A 23,486-nucleotide genomic window follows, 5' to 3' on the forward strand; every position below is an offset into this window, starting at 1 on the left:
CACAAAGAACTTGCAGTTTTCCCATTTCCTTGAAGAACTAGCTTATCACACAGCAAAAGCAAAATTGTGCAGTTAAATAGAATTTTAAACAGATCAATTGTAATTCTAATAATGTTATATATACTCTTTGTATTTATCAGGGTATCTACATAGCTTACAGTTACAGCAATACCAACAATTCCGGTTTTATTTAATACAAATTCTTGAATCAGTTACATACCCAAATAACAACAGTAAGCCATTATAAATTGCCTCAACTTTTCAGTAATATGCAGCTGGTACAGAATAAGCTAAATATTCAAAACAGCATCCTAGTGTTTTATTCTGTTTATTAATCAGGAAGGTAAATAAGCCAGTTATGCTGTAATATAGTTCAAGCCCTACATATATTAAAATTAAGTTTGTTCTAAATACATGACGATGACACTTTTTTTTTTTTTATAAATATGGTAAGGTAATGTGGAAAGGAAAATTATAAAATTATAACAGTTTTTGAGGAAATACAGAAAAATCCTTGTTTTTAACAATATACTTAAGAAAAAAAACTAGTGGAATATTGCCTTCTGAATATTGGATATTGAATGTTATTTACTGAATTACATTTTTAGAAAACCAAATCAGAAGTCAATTACTTGACAGAAGTCAAGTTAAAATTAAGTAAAACCACTGAGCATACAGAACTAGTTATTTAAATATATTAAGTTACCAACAGTCACATTTGGAAATTAAATGCTTCAGCACCTGTTGCAAATTACATACAGATACATGCATCCATCAGTACCTAAGATCTTTTTTAAAAAATGGCATAGAGTTCTATAGAGTGCAAAGGAATACCTTTGACTGTTAACCTGCTTGCAGCCCAGGAAAGTGATCTTTAAAGAGACTGCAATTCGGTTCCCAGTTCTATCAAGTGGTCACTAAAGAAGTGAGGTACCTGAGACAAATCAGGTGAATCTGTCCTCCATTAAGGGATTAAGCTATAAGAGGCACACAAAACTGACAGGGCAATCTCTAACATCAGTGGAAAGCAAATGTATGCAATTTAAATAATATTTTTAATGTACAAAAATAGCAGGTGTCTTAGCATTTCTTAAGACAAAGTCAAATCCTTGCGGTATTGGTTTGCTTCTGAGCAGCGGTCAAAAATACCACCTAGGCTCTTACACAACCATTGCCTTCACAATTAACAGAGTAACTAAAAGTATAGACCTTCTAAGCCAACTAATGACATGCTTAGCAGTTCAGATAGGAGAGTGTAGAGAAAGCAAATGAAACAGTCTTCCAATGTAGCAGTAGATCTGGATTTGACCTTGCAAATCAAATTTAGAACCGAATGAAGACCACTTGTATGAACCTTGCAGGTTCGTGTTAAAGTTATTGTATTTTCTACTGATTATTTTCATAGCTATCTAAATGAACAAGTTCAAGTAACTGTAAAGATCTTAGAAACTACCACTGGAGATGTTCTGTCCCAGTACAGGCAGGATGATTTTATGGCAGACCGGTGCTCAGAATAAGCTTGAAAATTCAGTCTAATCTTAAAATCTTTGTTTGTTTCTTTTCCCATTTTAAGGCAGACTTGTAGGGACCTGACATGTCATGTACATGATAGGTTCACTGCGGGTTAGGTCTAAAACTGACTAAATTATCTTACTCACCTTCCCGTATGTCAGTGGCTATTGCTCAACAATCAGGAGTATTGCTGTGTGTATGTATATGTAGTGTATGTGTATAAGTATGTATGCAGGTATGTATACACACTGTGTGTTTTCATTCTCCTTTTTTCTTCATTTTCATTCATCAGTGGAGCTGACACACTAATATTTTATTGAGAAACACATTCACACAGTTCTAAACAGTAACTTTATTTTTTGTTAAATACTCTTGGAGCATTTCCAAACACTTGGGCTTCTATTTGCTGGGAGCTTTCCCCCTCCTTGCTGCTTTCCATCCTGTAGCTAAGGAAACAGGGTTGAGTTGCATAACAAAGTGAGTCGGCGGCTGCAAGCAGATATCCTTCAGCTGTCCAGATTACATAGCTATAGTAATATTGGAATGGGAGAAGTAATCAAAAAAAAAAAAATTTCCAAGAGATAAGAGATCCTAAGGGCTACCAAATGAATTTAGAAATTGCTGCTATGCATAGATAATATTCTAAGATTACCACGATGTTCAAAGATATCCCCAGAGAAAAATAATGAAATTTTATGAAAAAGCATGTTACACTTCTCAACAATAAACTTTAAGATTCACTTGCTTATATCTCTCTACGTGATTCTGTATTGAAATGAACTTCGGTTAATAGCTTACACTGATATATCCCTTTCAATTGTAATAATAAGCAATGGCAATACAGAACGCTGCTCAAGAAATTTTTGTATCTTGGTCTCAAAGCAGCTTTGGAAAACAAACACTTTATGGAAAAGATAGACCTCATAAGATGCCTCTGCTCAAGCCAACAAACTATATTCCGCACCATCCTCTGTTTCGTGCACGCACACGCACACACACACACACACATTAGTGGGAATTTTACCAATACTCTGCAATTAGAATTTTTTTCCTGAGGTCTGAGATCCTCAAGTATATTTGACATTAGTGTTGACAAAGGGCTAAAAAGGTCATTGATGAAAAACATGAATTCTGGAATAAAAATTTCAGCGAGTACTTTGTATTTCAAACTTTTTTTTTAACCAGGGTCTTTGTTTACATTTATCAATGTTAAAGTAATGCTGGCAATACAGATTGTATCATGTAAGCACATAAAGGCCGTTATTAGCAATCGTTTACATACTAGTTCTGCAGTGATGGACTTGGAATCATAACAGATAAGCTGAACAAACACTAAAATCATTATTTTGTGGGGGAAGTGCGACTATCATACCTGACACATACAGGACTATAGCTTAAGTGACATAAAATGATCACTATGCTAGTAAAGAACATAATTGTAACAGACTGTGCAGATCTGAGTAATGAAGTTGAAAAAGACACTGAATGCAGAAAAGATCAGTGACAGTTCACAAGGAAGGAAGTGAGGCTGCTGAGCCTATGGATGAGGAACTGGAGTGGGGAGTTGGGATTTTCAGTCTTCAAATACAGAGAAGTCCTTACTTTGTACCAACACGAGATGAAAAGAGCAAAAGAGCTTAAGTTAGAAAAAGAAACATTTGGGTTAGTTATGAGGAGAGTCATATTAACAAAGATAGTGAAGCTCTACATTAGGCTGCCTGCAGAAGCTGTAGAAGCTTCTAACAAACCAAGAGGAATACCTGCCATGAAGAGCTTCACTGTCATTTAATTCATCAATTGAGAAGGAAGGATGGGGCAAATGGCCTCATGAGGTCTACCCTAGCCCTAGGATTTTATAGGGGCATCGCTGTAGATTTATGTACAAATGTAATTTCATATTGTAGTTGGTAGCTTAAAATCACAGCCAAAATGTAGTTGGCATTACAGAAAGCTGCGGACTAAGATACACAGCCACACTGATTTAATGAAATCCTCACCTGACCTCTATTCAAGACTTCAATAAGCTCCGGGCTACATCACAATTTCAAACACTTCCAGCAGCTGTTTGAGGAATGCGGTAAGTACAGGTAGGCTGTTACAGTCAGAAGTATAACACAACTTGGAAATGCTCAGCGCTGGTTGAAGGTCATACACAACGCACCATTTATACAGAGCCTTTCTTTTTCTTACAAATTCTGTCTACGTGGTCCATATTATATATGCAGAATAAAATACAGTTACCATTGATGATACATAAAATTTAATTTAAAAAATTTAAAAAAATAATTTAAAAAATATATATTGGATTATATTTATCACTATGGAACCAACATAATTTTTTATTTTGACCGCCAGATAACCGCCACCAAACTACAACAACTCTGTTTTCTTGATTCAATTTCATTATGAAAATGTAACTACACCTCTGCAAATCTGCATCAAGTCAATCAACACACACGCAATTCATTTCATAACAGATACCCAACTTCATAGCTGTCAATAACATCTGGCTAATTTCTGTTCACAAATGCTCCTGATTTTGCCATGTTGAAAACAAGCAAATGTCAAGTCTGGTTCTGTAACCTGAAAGTAACTTAAATTCAATTCAAACTTCAATTGCCGGTTTCCATTACAGAGGAATATCATAAAAGAAAACAGCATCATTCAAGAAAATAACAATTTATCAAATTACTACACTGCAATGAAATATGAACGATACTGGCAAATTGTACAACCCTACTAACCACCTTCTGCCTATATAGTCACTGTACTGTAGATGACCTAGGATACTAAAGATATTAAAGAATATTAATCACAAACTCACTGTCTGTGTATCACCTTCAGAGTAGCCACTGTAGCTCAAGAAATGCTGGGCTGCAGTTTAGGTAGATATGCAGCTTAATGCAGCTTCTAACTTTCAAAGATTTTGCAAGAAGAGGAGAGAAAGAACTAAAAAGGAAATATTAGGAAAGGATACCAGAAGTCCTTTAACTGTACCATGAGGTCAGAAGCACAAATTTATGCATTCTTGCACAACTGCTGGAACAACAACAACAAAAAGAATAAGGTACACATCTCTCAGCAACCTCCTTGAAGCCTATACCTGTACTTTCCTTCTGCAATATCTTCCCTTTGCAAAAAAACATGTTTCACAAAGTATCAGTGCAAGATTCAGCTGACCTCTCATCATGTTTTCTCTTCAAAAGAGGATCCACATCACAAAAGTATAAAAGGCGATCAAAATAACTCACAGATGGAGCTGCCAAAATTTGGGCAGGATGGATCCTACCACTAAAGTCCCAACCATTTATGACTGAAGTAGGGCAGAGTCGTACTGAATTTGCCAAATATGTTAATTAGCCAAAGCTAATGTCTATTTTTTTGTGGTGGAAAAAATAAATGCATATGAGAGAACAATTTCCCTAGGGTCAGCAGGGACAATTACCCCAGTGGGGCCTCTGCACTGTAGGTAAGGCTGTTTGTATTCAGTGTACATCTTGTACATAAATTTAAATAGAAATAGACAAATAGATTTTAGTCACAGTAAGATATTATGATTTGAGTTAAACCTTAAAGAAAGGTAGTACTTCATTTAAGATAAATATAGATCAGCTTTGATTTTTAGAATCTGGGTGATTTTGTACAAGAGGTCATTTTTTACACAGTTCCCATAAAGACAGTTTGCTCCATGTTCATACAGTATGTGGCACATTACATTGACAGATTTGCACTGAAGATGTCTAACTTCGCCACACATTGGTTATCTTCACTAGAATTATCTGAAAGGTTTACTGGAACAATTACCCAAACTCTGAGAAGTTGTTCACATAAATAAAGAGTAACCATATTGCAACACTACGCAGGAAGTCTGAGATCATTCCAGAATGGAGAAAAAAAAAAAAGAATGCAGCATAACTGGCATTTTATACATTTTTCCAACAGAGCACTTGAAGGCCGCGGTTAATGAGAAATAGCAAGAGGATAAGGAAACATGGCCTTAAGATAAATGACATTACAAGTACTCCAAATAATACCAACAGCAGACAGAGTCTAGCCCATACCAATCATATGATGGATTAATAATGGATTAAGACCAGTCACTTTATTATGAAGTCTGAACACAGATGGAACACTGACCGCCTATGCAATAGAGCAATATTAAAAGTCATGCATAATTCAAGCCCATTGTATACATCTTACTGGGCAAGCTGAATGCCCTTTATACTGTAAACATACAACACAGCAGTTTAACGGAAATAAAAAGACCCTGATACAATATATATTTTAATTATCTCAACTTTGATAAGCTGATGCAAATGTAATCCCCTTTAAGCTTTTCAAAGCTATCTTACCATACCTTAGCAATCAAATATTATTGAGTTTATAATTAAGTTTAATTAGGTCAAAGAATGTTTTAGTTATATTGACTCAAATACATAACAAATCTTCACTCAGCACTAAAAGCAATCAAAATTAATGAACTCTGATCTAATGTACGTAAATTGTGCTTAAATCTGGGTATGTTTTTGTTCATAGTTTATATTGGAGCATATTTTATTAACTTGCAAATTGACAGATGAGCATTAATATTTCTCCTGTTCCAAATACACTAAGTTAACATTTGAAAGAATTTTATTTTCAGTAATGATAACTGTTATATATAACCAAAATAACTAACTCTTCTGAGGCTTTATATGAAAATGTTTTACTTATCTAGTTCATCATGCATCTGTTGTGTGTTCCTTCTTGATATGACAAGAAAACAGAAGCGACTTCCTTGAGCTTACAACAAATTCTGCATACAATTAATAGCAGAATACTGCACAACATTGCCCTTTTTCTTCTCCTGAATGGCATTTTGCTTAAGTAGGTACAATTTTATTTGGAAAAGTGCAAGTGCTGCATTAGGTTTTTACCAGCTTATTTCCCTAGATACCTCCTGAGTTACTTGTGGCTTTATGGAGTTGAGACTCATGGTATCATCTATCATCATTACAAAATTTCATCTTCTTCACAGTTATCCACTTTGCAACAGCAATTAAAAATATATTGCTTTTAGCCATCTTGCTGAGTGTTCTACATAAAAACCTCCAGACAACAACGTTCATCACTGCTTCACTTAGTATAACGTACCAACTACATGCAGCAGTCCAAAATTTGTTTTCCCAAAGAGCACTCAGGTACAGGAAGTAAATAGTCAAGCTGCTTCCATGTAAGACGCAGAAGAACTGGCTGCCTGATCCTGACTGAGGAACGTAAGGATTTACGCTCCTTCAGCAACAGACCTGGCTCAGAAGAGGATTGCACAGACTGAAGACCTTTGTTTCAAAGGCTGGGTCTTAGAAAAGAATAAAAATTACAGCAGCAACAAGGATTGAAAGCACAGACAGAAAAATCTGGAAATTGAATCTCTAAATTTAAGTAAGGAGAGACATCCTACCAGCACAAGGAGAAATACAGAGAATTGAGGAGCTGTAGTTGGCTGTTTTAAAGATGAAAAAATACTTAGCTGTGTATGACCTTGAAAACTGTTTCACTTTATCTGTCACTCCAAGCTATCATAGATTATCTATAAAATTTAAAATTTGCATAAGAGATATTAACTATATATCTGTAAATCAATACACATATGCAAATCACTCTAGAACATATCACTACTTTAAGAGCACAGCATGCAACACTACAGGTTGAGTCAACTGTGTAGGCTGAATACAAAGTAAGCCTGTCTGTGGCAGTCAACACGAACAAAACCACATTGGTTTTTTTTCCTTTTCCTTTTTTCACCTTTTCCTTTAAAAACAGACTTCAGACTGTGCTACATTCATACATTCATGCATTTGACAGCCCTCACAGTCTGCTGGCCACATCTGTCACAAGTTATCACTAACTGTTTGACATTGAAGGGATTTACAAATCCAAGTCTTTAAGCTGGCAATAAAATGAGCCAAGACCAACCAGCCAGTTTAATAAGCCAGTTGATAAACTCCCAAGGCATCAATATGAGTCCAGACCACTAAGCAAATACAAAGATTATTTAATGTGCTTAGGTTACCAGTCCTGGTCCTGAGTCAGCAAAGCTCCAACCAGCATTTCCTGTGAAATTCTGTCATGACTGATTCCTCTTGAAAAGACAGGTGTGCCTGGCCATGGTCAGTCCTAAAAACATTTCATATCTATTTTTATAAAAAGATTGCAGCCCGATGATGAGGTAAATTGGCAGGAGACCTAGCCATCTCAACATGTATGTTGCTTTCCAAGGCATGGAGCAACTCCAGCCTTTAAACAGTTAACACCCTCTCTCTTTCCTGTCCCCCACCTCTCCTGGACAAAGGTGTTGAACAGATGCATTTACACAAACTGGAAACTTCAGACAGAGTCAAAAATTGCCACATCTTTCCATTGTCAAGCACCAAAGGCAAGCAGTGAAGAAAACCCTCAAGAACAAGAACAAAGCATGAGGTACGTTCTGGAGGTGAGGCGCTGAGGCAGGGCAGCAGTAAGTGTGCCACACGGCTGGCAGCGCTTCACTGCCTCAGCAGCTCGCTGAGGTGAGCTGCGAGAAGTGAGTGGGAGTCGTTCAGCTAATTATGTAAGCCAGGAAGCATGCTGTACAGGAAAGTCTACTATGCTTATTTGTTAAATACATATATATATCGATTTTATTACAGAGCCTGAGAGATTTATTACCTGAAAACTTTAATAATATATAATTACCCCAGTTAGAATCTAAATTCTTAATAAGGAACGCATGCATTCAATTTTGGTGCCCTTAGCCACTGCCTGGGAAAATAAATGCTTTCACTGAGGATATACATATAAGCTACTTGGCCCATCTTTTCAAAGACATAAGAGAGTTGCCAGACCAAGAGTACCCTTAAGTCACAGCTTTACATGGAAAACAGCATGCACTGCAGTGTACTGCATAACCACCACACACACACACACGCTTTGATTTGACATCCACCAAACTCAGCAGAAAGATTTTGGTCCCTAAAGCTTATTTTTAAAGTAAGCAGATAGTTGTCACTGCAATAACTTGTTTTGTTGTTGTTTGTAAAATAAAATCAATACTCAGAAGGTGGAAACTATATACACATTAAAGTATGTTTTTAAAAAGTATGTTAAAACTGCACAATTTATAGAATGGGGTTTTGGATGTTTTCATCACATCTGAAGTGTGATAGAAAATCATAGGTGTATTTTCAGCACATCACTTTAAAATGATGCGTGTAGATCTCATAATTGCATTAATATCACATTACACAGCTTCACAACATCAGTGACATAACTGAAATAAACCCTCTCATATAGCCAAGCAATAGGATAGGTCTGTTTTTAAGTCCCGTATTCACAATGCCTTTTTGTCCTGCTAATTATTTACTAACAAGAGATTCACTGCTTTACTGTCATTCTAACTTCCATTTTTCTCTTTATAAATACTAGTACAGAAAAATGCAAAGCAGTGATATGAATAAAATTAAAATTTTTAATAATAAGCAAAACAAATTACTAATGCTACACATGCAAACAATCCAGCTAAAAAGATAAATGGGTTTATTTCATAGCACATATAATAACCAGATTTTATTTTACAAGGAGGGGAAGAAAAGGCAAAAAAGGGAAAATAAAGAAGTTACTCACACATGTATCCAGGCTGCAAATACTGATTGTATCTTCATCCTGAGTACTCTGTTTTCGTTTCTTCTACAAAAGAAAATGAAAAGCTTAAAGAATACCACCAACTACCATCAGCCTGATCCCAAAACAGGTATACATAATGAAGTCATACACAGATATACATAGTTAATATCTTTCTCTCATCATCATTAGTCATTATAATTATATCATGCATGTGAATACAAGCTCTATTTTTGTGTTCAAAACCCACCTATCTGCATATAAGTTAGTTAAAATGTTGGTTCTTTTTCTGCTCACAGTGAGTTAGTTTCACTTAAATTAACATACCTTTATTTTTAACTAAAAACATGAGGAATTATTGCATATTGTAAGTTGCACAGGGAAGTGGTTGAGTCACCATCCCTGGAGGTAGGGACATGGCTTAGTGGTAGACCCAGCAGTACTTGGTTAATGGTAGGACTTGTTGACCTTAGAGGTCCTTTCCAACCTATATGATTCTATGATTCTTAAATATACTGCAGGTGAAATATACTGCAGGAATTTAGTTCAGTTTTTGTGTTGGAAAAGGAAGAGCCCTCACTGATGTCATTTTACAGGTTGATCACAAGATTAATCTTTGTGCCTTTCAAATAAGAAGCATGAAACTTCATTTAACAGAGCTCTGCATTTTCTAACAGACCAGGAATATTTAAGAAACAAGAGAAGTCACAGAATATATGATCCCTATTTATCCAGCTGTTTTGTCTTCCACTGTCAAGTAGAGATAAGCATTCACAGATAACAGCTGGGATTTAGTTTCCAGTCTACAGAAGTCAAAAGATGAGCATTAAAAGGAAAAAAAAAAAAAAACCCACATGCTATCCAGATCTCCTATCTTTTTATATTTTCTGAATCTCACAGAAGTACTAAATATATCTTAAAACAGTCAAGAAAGGGTTTATATAAGAATATATATATATGTGTGTGTGTGTGTGTGTGTGTGAAATACAGAAGCACTGCATGAACACAGACTATACCTGTGTCACTTTAGACTACAGTAACTTCAGTAATATTACACTAAATAATTGCTCCTGAGAGAAAGTTGTAATTAGTAATGGGAGAAGGAAAAAAAAAAAAAGCTCTAGTCCATCCCCCCACCTCCTCCTCCCTATTACTCATGCCGCAGGCTCTTCTGAAGCATGGAGGTTTTACTCTAGCCAGTAAAATAACCACTGCATCTACTAAGTCAAGCATAAGGCTTCTGATAACCATTTCTTTGATGAACAAACATAAAGAATATTTATTATAAAATCCAGAAGTTCTTATTTCATGCTGTTTTAAAATGAAGCTAGAGGTGTTGAAACTTTTTATATTTACCCAATATTTTTATATTTACCCAATAATTTTAAGCAGATCTTTGACTTGCACAATGTTTTATTACAATTTTGCTGTTTCTTTCATGAAATTTGACCTGTCTCACTTTTTTCCTGACAATGATAATTTTAAAGTCAACAACCACTGGTATTTTAACACCATTATTATTACTTAATTTAGAAACAAACTGATTTGTGAGTTCTCCAACCACACTACACAATGGGAAGTGTTCTATAAAAAGTAATTCTTTGCCCTAAGACTAGGAACAGTCAAATCCCTCTTACTGTTATAGTATAGATTTTGGATTGGTGTGCATAGACGGACGTGATGCAACTTCATCCACAGCTTGGGTTTGTATTTGTGTAAGTTACAGAAGTATAAAAATGCTGTAAACCTAAACTTCACTCTGCAAAAATATTAGAAGAGTTAATTCCAAAGGAGTCAACATAATAATAAAACAAAAGAAGGCAGATCCACCATTCAAAAATAAGAGAATATCAACTTTTTTTTTTCTTAAAATACAAAAACAAAAGTAGTAAGAAACTATAAAGACATTCAAATGCTTAAGTATGTGTTCCCAGAACTGTATAGACAGGTAAAATTTGAAGGAAAATAAGTGATATCACCTGTTTTTAAAATAAATTCTATGCATTGTGGAAGTATAAATGCCTCCTGTAACGGAAAAGATGCAATTTTATTGATAACATAGTGTGAAGAATGGGTGCTCTCACAAGCGGGGAGCTACTTTGTTAAATAAGGCATTAACAGACATGTGCTGACAGTCACAGGGCTACAGGTCAGCAACGAACGCGGTGGCACTTCCAACCCAGGCAGAGCTGTAATGAAAGCTGACTGAGACTACAAGAGGCACAAACATCTTCAGGCCCACACAAAGTAGGTGAAGCTCACCCAGCCTTATTGTGCTAATCAAAGGATCACTCTCTCCACTTTATTTTAGCTATTCTACTTCCTGAAAAGTAACAAAACAATCAAACAAACCAATAACAAATAAACAAAAAATACTACTTATGTCATCTTGAAGTCTGTCCCAGTGACTTTGTTAGCCATGTCATTTGGTACAGAAATTGTCAAATATCAACCACTGCAGGCAAGATGGATGTTTTCATTTTCTAAGTGTTTCAAGGGTTATTGTCATTATATCAGTGGGAGAAAAAAAAAAAGAAAAAACATCATAGCAAAGTTTATTCCAATAACTGAGCTACCAGATAAATTTCTTTGCCCATAATAAGTGGATTAGAAGCAAAGACTGCAGCCAATATTGTGCAGGGAGCATAAGGTGCTCATTACATTAATCCCTGCTCATTGTGAGCATCTTTTACCCAAAGGAGTTCCAACTGAAGGCTCATTTGCCATAGCTCCACACAGCTGACCTCTGCATTTCTCATGCTCCTTAAAGTTGCCCCTAAATGTTACCCTCCATCTTATGTTCTAAGTCACCTGGCACATCATTTTATCTCAACAATTTGGTGTATGTTCCTTTCACAAAAAGATCCTACAAGTACAGCGTCAAAGCTTTAGGCTGGGCCCACAAGGGTTATGTGAATAAGCATTGTACATATCGCACACATCTGAAGTGGAACAAGCTTATCTGCAAAGCCAAGGATCTTTGACACTGAAGTGGATTTATAGCCCAAATACCAAAAATCAGCTAAGTGGCACATTAATGAAAAAGTTGAACTTTCTGACAGAATTTAAGTAAGCCAGGCTCTCTATGGGCTCCAATACTTATTGCACGCATTGATGTGTTTATTTGTCATTTAGGCTAACAAATCATAATTACATCATATGAGATTATGGCAGATTTGTCATACCAGCTTATATCAAGCAATACTACTTTAGGCCAAAAACCACAATGTGTGAAACTTTACTCAACGCATCACCTGTACTGGCCCAGGCACAGCATGACAGAGAGGGACTGATTTCTTAGTTCCGTTTCCTTACCTTGCACATGAAGTATTCACTAGTTCTCGTTAATATTGCTTACAATTATCTATGGCCATGTCAATCACCAGTTTTAACACAAATTAATAGCTTTTTAGGACTATATGGCCTGAAGAAGCATCTGCGGGTGGGAGGAGAAAAGTCCATGCTGAGTGTGCTGTACTATGAGGACAGAAACTAATGGTGTCATGAGCTTACTCATACAGAGATCTTACAGAAATTTTACAGATTTAACCACAGATTTGTTATGGGATAGAAAAGATGAGGCCCTTATGGAAATCTGAGTGTGCCTGAATTACAAGTTATGTTCCTTACATGCACAATACATAACCGCATTATAACATACTATGTATGTATGCTGTTTTAACAGAATCATGCCCAATTAGTGATTGTATCAGTGTTTGTTTTAATTAAAATCCAGTAAGAAGTCCCAAAACATTATGAATATTATGAAAAGGGATAAAGTAAGACACACAACCATTAGTGCACCCTATCTTTGTACTTGGGAAGCAAACTAAAGCTACTGACATGAATATTCCTCAAATTCTAAACTGAACATTCCAACCAGAACCCCTATGTATTCTAAAATCAGAGTAATGTTATTAAAGATAATCCATTTTAAAGGTATTATGTAATCCTTAAACTAGAAAGGATCACACATCAGTTCTGGTGTATATAAACTATGTGAGTAATGCCATGCTGCAGCACTGTACTAAATACATTAAATGCAAAATAGTGTGATTACTCCATATTACTCTATGAGAAATAGACAAATATCATCTGCTATCTCACTGCAGAGTAATTACTTATTAGAATTTGTATTTACTTGACACAAACTGAATTGAAAATTGTTATGAAGCTGCTTGCCTTGCTGGGAAAGAAGGACCATTTGCAATGCTTCAGTAACTCTCCTTTCCTGCACAATATTTGTAGACCTTAAGAAAAGGTGAAATAAAGTATACCCATAACACATCTATTCTGAATGCAGACAGGTCTGTGTTTTCTGACTGACCACACATTTACACATTACACACATTTGAAATGTGCACCTCCAGACAGAAGGATATTTTCCATCACACTTGAAAGCACGTTTGTCTTTAGAAATACACAAAAATCTGAATTACTGGACTGTGATGACTGGGCATACACCAAGTTTGAATCTTTATCTGTGTTTGGTACTGGTGGATACAGCCACAGCTATAGAGACAGAACACTTCCTGGTCTTAACATCTCAGGAAAGAGTTGTTCTCAATTATTATCTCACAGGAGATGAGAAAGTAAGATATCCAATTATATATTAGAGCAATGATTTAATTAAAGGAATTAGAGTAATAACACATTGTTATAGGAAGGCTGGATTAACATCCTCTCTCCATCACAGGGTTTTAGTTATCCATACTGGAGATTTACTTTTGTGCATTTTTGCATTTCATCTCCCAGGTGGTAAAATATAATTTGATTTATAAAGCCCATCCTGTGACATGGAAGGAAACACTTGTCAGAAGAATTGCTGACTTTTCCTAAATCATGTCTATTCTAATTTCACAGAAGTGTCTTCACACAGATGTGCTTCAAAATAAAAAAAAATAATAAAAAATAAAAAAATAAGACAATGTATTAAAATAGCCAGGTCTTTAAACCTTCTAAGTCATAGGCCTGTGCATTTTAAAACAAAGCACACAACTTACTTTTTAAGCCTTTTTTTTCCATGCAGAAATCTATTTAAATGAAGGATTCATTCATTTCACCAAAACAGACTTTCCCTTCCCTCTCAAAACAAAAAGTCCAAAATAAAGAAAAAATAACTGATTAATCATTCCATATTTAAAATTGTTTCTGTAGAAAAATATCTGAAAAACTTGGTTTTTCCAGAATACACATTTGGGCACACTTCAACAGTGCCACTAGAAAAAAAGCAATATTGTAAGAAACAAAACAAAACCACACCTCACAGTTCTAACATATGATTTAAATAAATATAAGTAGGTAGGGCTGTGTACATATGCACACATTTTTGTATGCACATGTATATTTTATAGTTTATGAATGTATACACGTCTTTCTTTTCAGGAAAAGGAAGGTAAACATGCCACAACATGTTCTACTGCGGATCCTTTGAACATCCTGTTAACATTTTTCTTGGTTTTCTTGGTGGTGGTCTACCAACAATAATTCAAAGTTTCTTCAAAAGGATTCCTAGGTGACAAATCTCAAGTATTTCTAGATGACAAACTGGACTGGGAGGAAAGCAGACCAAATCTGAACTCTCCGGACTAATTTGTTTCTAGAAGTTTCACAGATGACACAGGCATAAAAATAGTAATAATAACAAATATTTCAGATTAGAAAATAAACGATTCAGTTGTTGTAACACAAGAGGAGATTCTGACTAAAGGCTTCAATGTTTTTGTCCCCAGCAGTTATCACTCAGTTAACAACATATGCCTTGGATCCAACATAATATTACTAGGCAAAAGATTAATAACTTTCTGTCTTAGGGTTAGTTGAATAATCACTAATTTAACATTTCCTGCTGCAGGTGGTGGGATATCACAAGGCAGACCTCAGAAGTGAGCTAGAAGAGGCAGCAGTGTTGTTGCATTACCCAGCTTAAAGCCAGAATGCTCACAACACTGAAACAAGAATAAACCCTACCTAGGATTACTTGTTTTCCACGTTATCACATTACTGTTGCACTGACATTCAATTTTAAGAAGAAATAAATAATGCTTTAAAAAAATAAGAAGACACACCACTTTGACATAAAGTTCTTAAAAGAAGCCTGTATAGAGGGAGGCCATGTCATATTAATCACAAGCATCTCTGCTTGCGACAAGCAGCCAGGCACCTCTGAATTTACTGCTAAGCTTGGTTCAGAGATAACTGATTAAAAATTCACACCTAGTTTAAGCTTAGAGAGAAACGCATCTCTTTTTTACTTCACTCTAACATGCAACTCCCCTTTATGTCAGTACCAGTGCCCCACCCCGGTGAGCTCTGACTTTCCTGCCTGTGCCACTGACAGTTCTGACAGCTTGAAGGCACGGGAAGACCAAAGGATCTCAGAGCACATCTTCCCAGAGCATAGTGCCTTTTCATCTGAATGATGCATCATAACATGCATTCGGGGACCACAACTTCAGAATATTGATTCTAATAGAAGATTTTAAAAAAGAAAAGAACTATTTACCCTATGTTTCAATATCAGTTTTTTATGATACCTTGGCAAAAAAATTTGTTTCAACTATAAAGAGAACCAAAAATCCGGTAAAGGTTAATTATCAGACTTGTTTCTGTGTATATGTCCGCTGCCCTCTACTGTTCTGAGCATCAGAGACATTACCTGTCTCTTTTTCTCAAAACTGCCACACAAACCTAATCAAAAGCTTTATTCCTATTGAGGGAGAGATTGCCCAGTTGGCCCCGAGCCTGCTACACAGATTTGCAGGTCCTGTGTCCCACCCTGCACGTGCTCAGCTGTCAGGCTGTTTAGATGTCAGTATTAGCAACAGAAGTGCTTGCTGTCAATGTCCCAGGCAAAACAAAACCAAAAACCACCAGCCTAGGTCTGTTGCAGCACAGCAGAAAACTCCTACATGGCACTAAGGCTGCCACAGAGCCGCAGGTAGCCAAGCACTTCTGAGGAGCCTTTCACATTGCTGCCAGACAAAATGGCAGCTCCTTCCACCTTTCTTTAAGCACAGAATTAAGTTTTACTTCTACAGTGCTATCATGATGGACTTGAGATTTTCTGGTCACTGTAATATGAAATGAACACTGAAGTCAACAATGAAATGAAAATTATGTGCAATGCGTTCAACAGTAACAACAGGAAATGGGTGTGCATGTACAGGATACTGTAAGGACAAGGATCAGCAGAGCTTTGTTTGAGGACTGGTATTTATTCTGTCTTTATTTAACCTTTTTCCTTCCCCTTTTCGGAAGACAGGGGAGAGTATCAGGCACTGGAATCTAGCAGAGAGCTGCATATGCTGAACCTTTTTCAGGTTGCTACAAAAGCAGAGACAAATTCAGATAAATAAGTTAGATACACTTTTACTTCATTCTCCTTAAAAGTTCCTTGCTACGTGATTGAGCAGCAATTATTAGTACAGGATCCTTTCTCAGTCAGGACTTCAAGACAAAGACTTCAGGAGTGCTACATTAATTATGGTTTAGTTAACACTTACAATCAATGTCTAGGGATTCTAAATTGGCCTAGCATATAAACAAAAACTAAGATGCAGTATAGAAGAGTCCGTGCACTATTCAGATTCCTCTCTTCTTCCCACAACCACTTTTCAGCTACAACCTGTCATGCCCAGTTCCCAGTGCCCCCAGGTAACACAATCAGTCACGTGCAATTAATTCTCGGATTCCTTTGCTCCTGGCCAGCTGACCTGGTGAGGTTGCAGTTCCCAGCCTTATACATTTATATTGAGAGAGCTTATTACAGGCCCCAGTTGTAAAAGCAAGAATAAATTAAATTGAGGCTATTTTAATGCTCCAACTCTACCCTTAAAGGCATTGTGCTCTTAAAGACATGTGCATTTAAGGAAGGCGTTGTGCTCTTCCTCTATCTGGACAGCAACAAACTGCACTTGCTTCAGCTGCCCTTTTAATCACAGCTGTCAGCCACCACTTCTGCTTCCCAACCTGTTACATCAGTGGATGGCTTTTGTTCTTGGAACGAAAACCACAATGAAACTTGCTCACTTGAAAGGCAGATTCATTCAAATCATGAATTATTTTTTTTAAGAACACAAATCTCATTGCGAAAGAGCTTGACTTGCTGATGCTGTGCACAGCACCAGAACCACATACAGCAGAATGAAATAATTTCCATAAACTAGGTCTCTACGTGGCTTTCAGTTGGCTTCATTAGCAAAAACTGCAGTCATCCCTTATTGTTCTAGTACTCTGCTGTTAGTCTGCTTTCCTTCAGTCTCTTCATTTAGCATCGTTACGCTGCTCTACCTTTAAAACCACAGATGGGTTCCTGTAGATGGCTTTTGATCTAGTGCCTGAAGTGCTGCTCTTCAGCTTCACACAGAATAGATAAAATGGCTGCACCTAAAATGGATTTTTCAGCATAGATTAAAATTAATTATGCTTTCACTAAAATTACATGCTGCTGTGTCTATTTTAGGATTAAATATATGTGGGGAAAATAAACAACACACTTGAGCTCCATTTCTCAGGAAACAAGGCTTATATAATACTGGTGGGTATCCCTATGACTCTTCATTCTGGAATTATTCTTGATTTTTTTTTAAGCCCAGTTTCAACCAAAAATTTTAATGTGAGCTCAGCAATATTAATATACACGAGAGAATCCACATGATTTTATGTCACTGGCAGGCGTGCATCTCCCTGGTGTTCCATGAAAACTGTAAAACTGTAGTATTTAGTAGATTTCTTTTGCTATAAATTTTCAAGTAAACAATGTGTAAAATACACACCCACGGCAAATATAAATATTAAGTACATCCAAAAACACTACAACCATTACACAGCACAGCAGTTAGTAATCAGCAGTCTCATTCTTAAGCTATTTAATAAAAACAGAGAAATCGAATGCATAACATTTATTAAAGCAAATTTCACAAGTTAGTTCTTCATTTCTCTGACCATCTTGATAAACTTCCAGGGCTGTTGCAATTTTGATTTAGCTTTCTTAAACATGTTTTAAGTCAGAACTGCATAAAGCACTCCACATAACATCTTAAAAATATTCTGTGCCATAAATTTGTCATAGACTCTCTCTCTCACTACTGTTAAAGGCGACGTAAAACAAAATATATCCAGTTAACAATTCACTCTTAAACTTCAATGTACTTAAGCCATATTCTCCAGAGCAAATCCAAGAGTATACAGGCCTTGAACACAGCCCTGACTTACTTGCCTCACACTGCAATTCCTCACCTTTATCACATTTCTAAGGATTTCAAAGTACGGTTTTATTCAACACATACACAAATATTTTGAAATAACTTTGCTTCTTGAATAAGAGGAAGCTCTCTAGTTTTCCAGCCACTGACAGGATGCTATGGATCTGGGATTAGAGCTGCAAAGTCAGAGATCAGATTTGTCCATGTGTGACACTGACGTGCTACTCTCATTCACAATCAATAGCCCCAAAACAAAATCCCACAAGTCATTAAGAATAGTCCAGAATTAAATGCTAGCCATTGCAACATGTAAAACATGCCCACGTGAACAAAATTTCTAAATTATACTGAAAAGTTTAAAATGACAGATTGTACAATATAATTGTGTATTCAGTTCCACTGCTAAGTTAACTTTGCGGTTAGGAAGCGTTCTCCCCAAAAATATTTAACCTTAGTCTCCCTTGTCACAAGATAGACTGATTTTGTAAGTCCTCTTATTCCTGTGCTAGCTTAGCAAGTAGAGAGAACAAATGCCACCTTTACAATTACTCCCACACACTCAAGAGATGTGTGCACACTTTTACCACAAATTGAGTCTTATTTTTGTACATGTGACAAGTACTAAATCTTTTAAACTTTCTTCATAGGTGACATTTCCTACATTTATTATCAATCTTGCTACTTTTGAAGGTGCAATACCTAAAACTGCAGCCAGTTTTCCAGGTGCTACTTCATACACACATTGTACAGCAGCAGCAGAGTAATTATGCTCTGTAAATATGCTGTATATGGGATCTGTTATAGCTTTCACTTATATGCACAAAGTCTATCCACTGCCAGAATGTTCTAATATAAACCCCAGTATCAGACTGAATTATCATTTTTATGCTAGGAGACAGAGGCAGAGATGTTTACACACTCATGGTAAAACAATCAAACAAGAAAGAAAACAAAACCAAGAACTATCATCCTGCAACAATGAACTACCAATACACAGAAAAAAAAAATAAACCATCATCCATCCCAATATCAAATATTGGAATATGTTATCTACATTTTTAAGAAGTTTATTTCCTTACAGAAGGAAACACTCCTGCTAAGCACCATTTTGGTTTCATTAAGACAGAATTTCAAGTCTTGCCATGCTTGGAAGGATGATCTGTGCAATTTCAACTTACTACAATACCACACAAGCAAACAATGAAAAGTAACATAACCCTGAATGCATACTCACCTGATGATGCACAAAAAAACAGCACCACACCATGAGGCACTTTGTATTGTACTCAGATTTGAGGAGGTTTCTTAATCTTCAGCGTGACAGTGAAAACTCTGCTACAAAGAAGTCCCTATGTTTCTCCTTCAGTTTTCGGCAGGAACTCCTCCCCATGCAGTCACACAGTTTGCTCTCGCTTCCTGTCATGCAGTGTGCTAGAAGTGTCAGAAGCCGAGTGATACACATTGTCCTCTCTATCTCAGCTTTGGATTTTCTCACACACTGCTTCAAATAACACTTTAGGCATACAGAAGTGTTTTAAAAATTGCTAACAAGTGTAAAGAGAATGGCAGTGGTATGGTGAAGGTAAAGACATGTTTAAAGTGTTTTTCAAGTAATAGGTAGGTATTTGGGGAGCTTTGAGAGTCAGTAACTGAAACACTGCCTGCCGCCTACGTGTGCACTTCTCAGTCTCAAATCATAGCAACGGGCTTTAACCTTGAAAGTGGACAGCTATCTCCAAACGCAGATGCCTCAGCCAGAAGACAAAACACCTGGTATATACTGGGTGAAACTTTTAAACATTCAGTTCACGGAAAAAAATCAGTATTCCAAAAGTTAAGGGATCTGCTAAGCAGTTCTTATAGTAAGAGGCATGAGGGCAAGCACAGCATATTTTAGAAATGGCCCAGAACCGAGGTGCAAAGATATACTCGGCAGAGGGCCCACGTTTTGCATTTGAGGACATGTCAAGGAAGTGCAAAGCTTGATTTTATCTGTGAGAGTTCTGTATAACAGATGAAGGAAACTCCATTTTTGCTGATTCTTCACCACTCTTGGTAAGCAAACCTGTAGCAACTGCCTTCCATGGAACGAACCCAGTGATTCTTCATTTCACTCGAGTTGGGAAAGCTATATACCTTAAGCATCAAAAAACCATTCACTTTGAATTTACTGCTGCCTTAAAAATATTGGATATGACTGGTGCTACCCCACCAGCATAAGAATCGCCAGGCCATCTGTAATTTCAAAACTGAGAAGCTCATCCTGAAAGAATTCCATGGCCACATACATGTTTGGCCATTAATATGATCAAGAACTTGCAGTCAGGAAAGTTACAGGATTAGGTTCCAGTTTCATAATCCAAACCACAAAATAGAATGCTTCCTTAAGAGGTCTTATATTTGCATGACAAAGACATTATGACTGGGAAGAGAACAAGTGAGTCAGACTGACCTGCTGATAACAAGAGTCTTCTCTCAAACTGCCAGCTAGGTCACTAGCACATATTTGTTTTCCGTGATTATACACCCAGTTAATTGCCTCACTTGGCCATCAAATTAACTTGTATTACTTCAGGGTAAGAAAAGCTAGCTTCCACAAGGTGCTCATCTGCAAGGTATCAAATTATGCAATTTTCCATATATTACCTGAAACTTTATAATTGTATATGCTTCATGCAATTTCAATGTCCATTTGAGCAGCCCTCTTCAAAATCTAAACATGCATAGACGTAAACTTCCCTTACCCAAAGTAAACTAGAAATCAACGCAGAATAGTTACAAAAAATAATGGAATCTGTAAATATTACGAGTGACTGAAACACAGTGCTTTATATAAAAAATGATGGAGCTTATCCATCTTTCCATCATCTTTCCTGCATCACAAACAGCATTAACTCTTTTGGGTCAGAAAAACTTGTCCTCAAAGTAGTATCACAGAATCATTTAGGTTGGAAGAGACCTCCAAGATCACCTAGACCAACCTATGACCTAACACTAACAAGTCCTCCACTAAACCATATCACTAAGATATGGTTTAAGTAAAAGGAACTAACTAAAAGGGACTTTGGGGAGAAATATGAGGTTTGGTTCTATTTTAAGGCCTACGTTGACTGTAGCGTAAAGAACAAGTGCAAATACAGAGAAAAGAAAAATCCTGACACTTCTGATCCCTTCTACACATGTTGCATATACGTGGTAGATTATTTCTTGTAGGCTTACTGTTTGACATATTTTCTATACATTTCTAAGATAGTACATCCTCGGTTTTAGAAGACTCATTGATTAATAAAATATCAGAAGACTAAATACGTTCCTACTCCTATTCCAAAGATTCTTTTTTTTTTTTTTCCAGGACTTAATTGTATGAAGAGAGAAATTCAAGCAAGCATCCATAATAAAAGAGAAATGGTTGAAAGTATTAGTCAAATCATTCATTTTAACATACTAAAAATCAAGTTGTCAGCATAATAAATGCAAGACAAAGACAGTCTAGACCCTACATTCTTACATTTCTCTCTTGATCTGTCAAATCTTTTGTGACTTGACAAATACTAGATTGTTCTGCAGAATCCTGAATGCTTTAGTAGGCAAGAATGTCAAGATACATCTGAATTTGAGTGGCAAGCAAACAATAATTCTAAATTAAGAAAGCACATACTTAATGAGTTGGTGCAGTCTTTTGTCGGTATGAAACTCAGCACAAAAAGTTTCTGCTGAGCTTGGAGGCAGAAAATAAAAGGTGAAACTGATACCAGTTAGCAACTAATTCCTTTAAAAACAAGAGCCATCACACTTCCCAGCAGACAGAAAATACTAAAAAAAAAAAAAAAAAAATCCTCAGGAAGCAGATATTTTCTGCCAAAACTTTCAAAAATTACTGAAACATTTCCTTTTTGGTGAATGGTAAATGTTGTTGGTCTGTCTTCCCTGCCTAACAAAGTGCTAGAACCATATCTAGCCATCTTCTCTTCAGTGCCTTTCAGCAAAGAACAGTTTATTTTCAAAGGAAATCCACATAAATTCTATATTTAAACAATATACAGGCCAGGATTTTTTCTCAAGATTCCTTTTCCTTTTTCTTTCTTAACTTGTCTTTAGACTGTCATGACATCTAAGTTCTTTCTTAAACAATCTTTCACCCCATCACAGGAAATTTTAATTCTTTGCCATTAGGAATTGGTAATTCCTTGCCCAGGCTTGAATATTTGCACTTAAAAATAAATACAAATAAATAACTGTAGAAAGCTCTATGCCAGATCCAGAAATTAGGATTAAATATTAGATGTTGAAGTTCAGAACTGCATTCCTGAAAATTTAGCCTCAGCTGTTGCAGAAATCTAAATTCCATGGGCAGCTCATATTTTTCCCTTATGCTTGCCCAAATTTCTAATTCTGCTCATAATCAGTGATCTCAGCACTGACCACACTGAACTTTCACTATTTCATACATATTTCCAAATATGATTCAGAAACTAGGGCAATTCTGACAAGTCTTTTAAGAAAAGGCATAACATACTTACAGGATCAGGTGCCAGATATTGGAGCCTACGTGATATTAGAGCCCACTCCTATAAAACAGCATACACCAGCACTCTGAAGAAGCCTGACAGGCTTGACACCTCAATCTCTATGGAGGCAGCCCTAAATCAAAAAAAAAAATTTTTTTTTTTTAAACACTGCTTTCATCACTAGGCATACATAAGGATGCAAGGTTTATTAGCATCTCCTAACCTATTTTACAAAGAAAGATTTGTGTTGTCCTAGTCCTAGATCAATTTCCAAGAGAGTCTGCAGGACACGTTTTCCAGAGAAGTTCTGGACCCTGGTCCTTACATGGAGGGACAAGCTGGAACCAGTCCATTGATTCTATTTAATAAAAGAATTATTAGAATGGAGATGGAAAAGAGACACCATTAGGTAACATTTTAACAAGAAGTATGTTCTTGTTTTTATGTATAAAAGCTGATTCAAAAGGAAAATGTGAAACTTTTCAGATGCCTGTAGAGTTAAGAAATAGTGGATTCCTCTTATACAGGTTCAGGCAAACCACAGCTTAAGGATCCTAATTGTTACCTGTAGCAGTAAACTCATAAGAGAAGCCTGTTCTCAGAGGAAGAAAGTAACGCTGTT

General features: G+C 36.3%; 1 protein-coding gene across 8 annotated transcripts in view; it reads right to left on the reverse strand.

Annotated features, from left to right (window-relative positions):
• The window catches only part of ARHGEF3 (Rho guanine nucleotide exchange factor 3), a 126,234-nt gene that overhangs the window by 50,594 nt on the left and 52,154 nt on the right, over nt 1-23,486 (reverse strand). For 6 of the 8 annotated variants that reach the window (XM_080605642.1, XM_080605646.1, XM_080605648.1 and 3 more), the window contains one exon: nt 9,154-9,216. The exons of 1 other annotated variant lie outside the window; for it this stretch is intronic. In XM_080605642.1, coding sequence (XP_080461768.1) covers nt 9,154-9,216 — 63 coding nt within the window. Of the gene's footprint in view, nt 1-9,153; nt 9,217-19,590; nt 19,743-23,486 lie in introns of those variants that run through there. One more of the 8 variants, XM_080605649.1, reaches the window with a different exon arrangement.

The sequence above is a fragment of the Anser brachyrhynchus genome (assembly GCF_964034855.1).
Source record: "Anser brachyrhynchus genome assembly, chromosome: 10".
Taxonomy (NCBI): Eukaryota; Metazoa; Chordata; class Aves; order Anseriformes; family Anatidae; genus Anser; species Anser brachyrhynchus.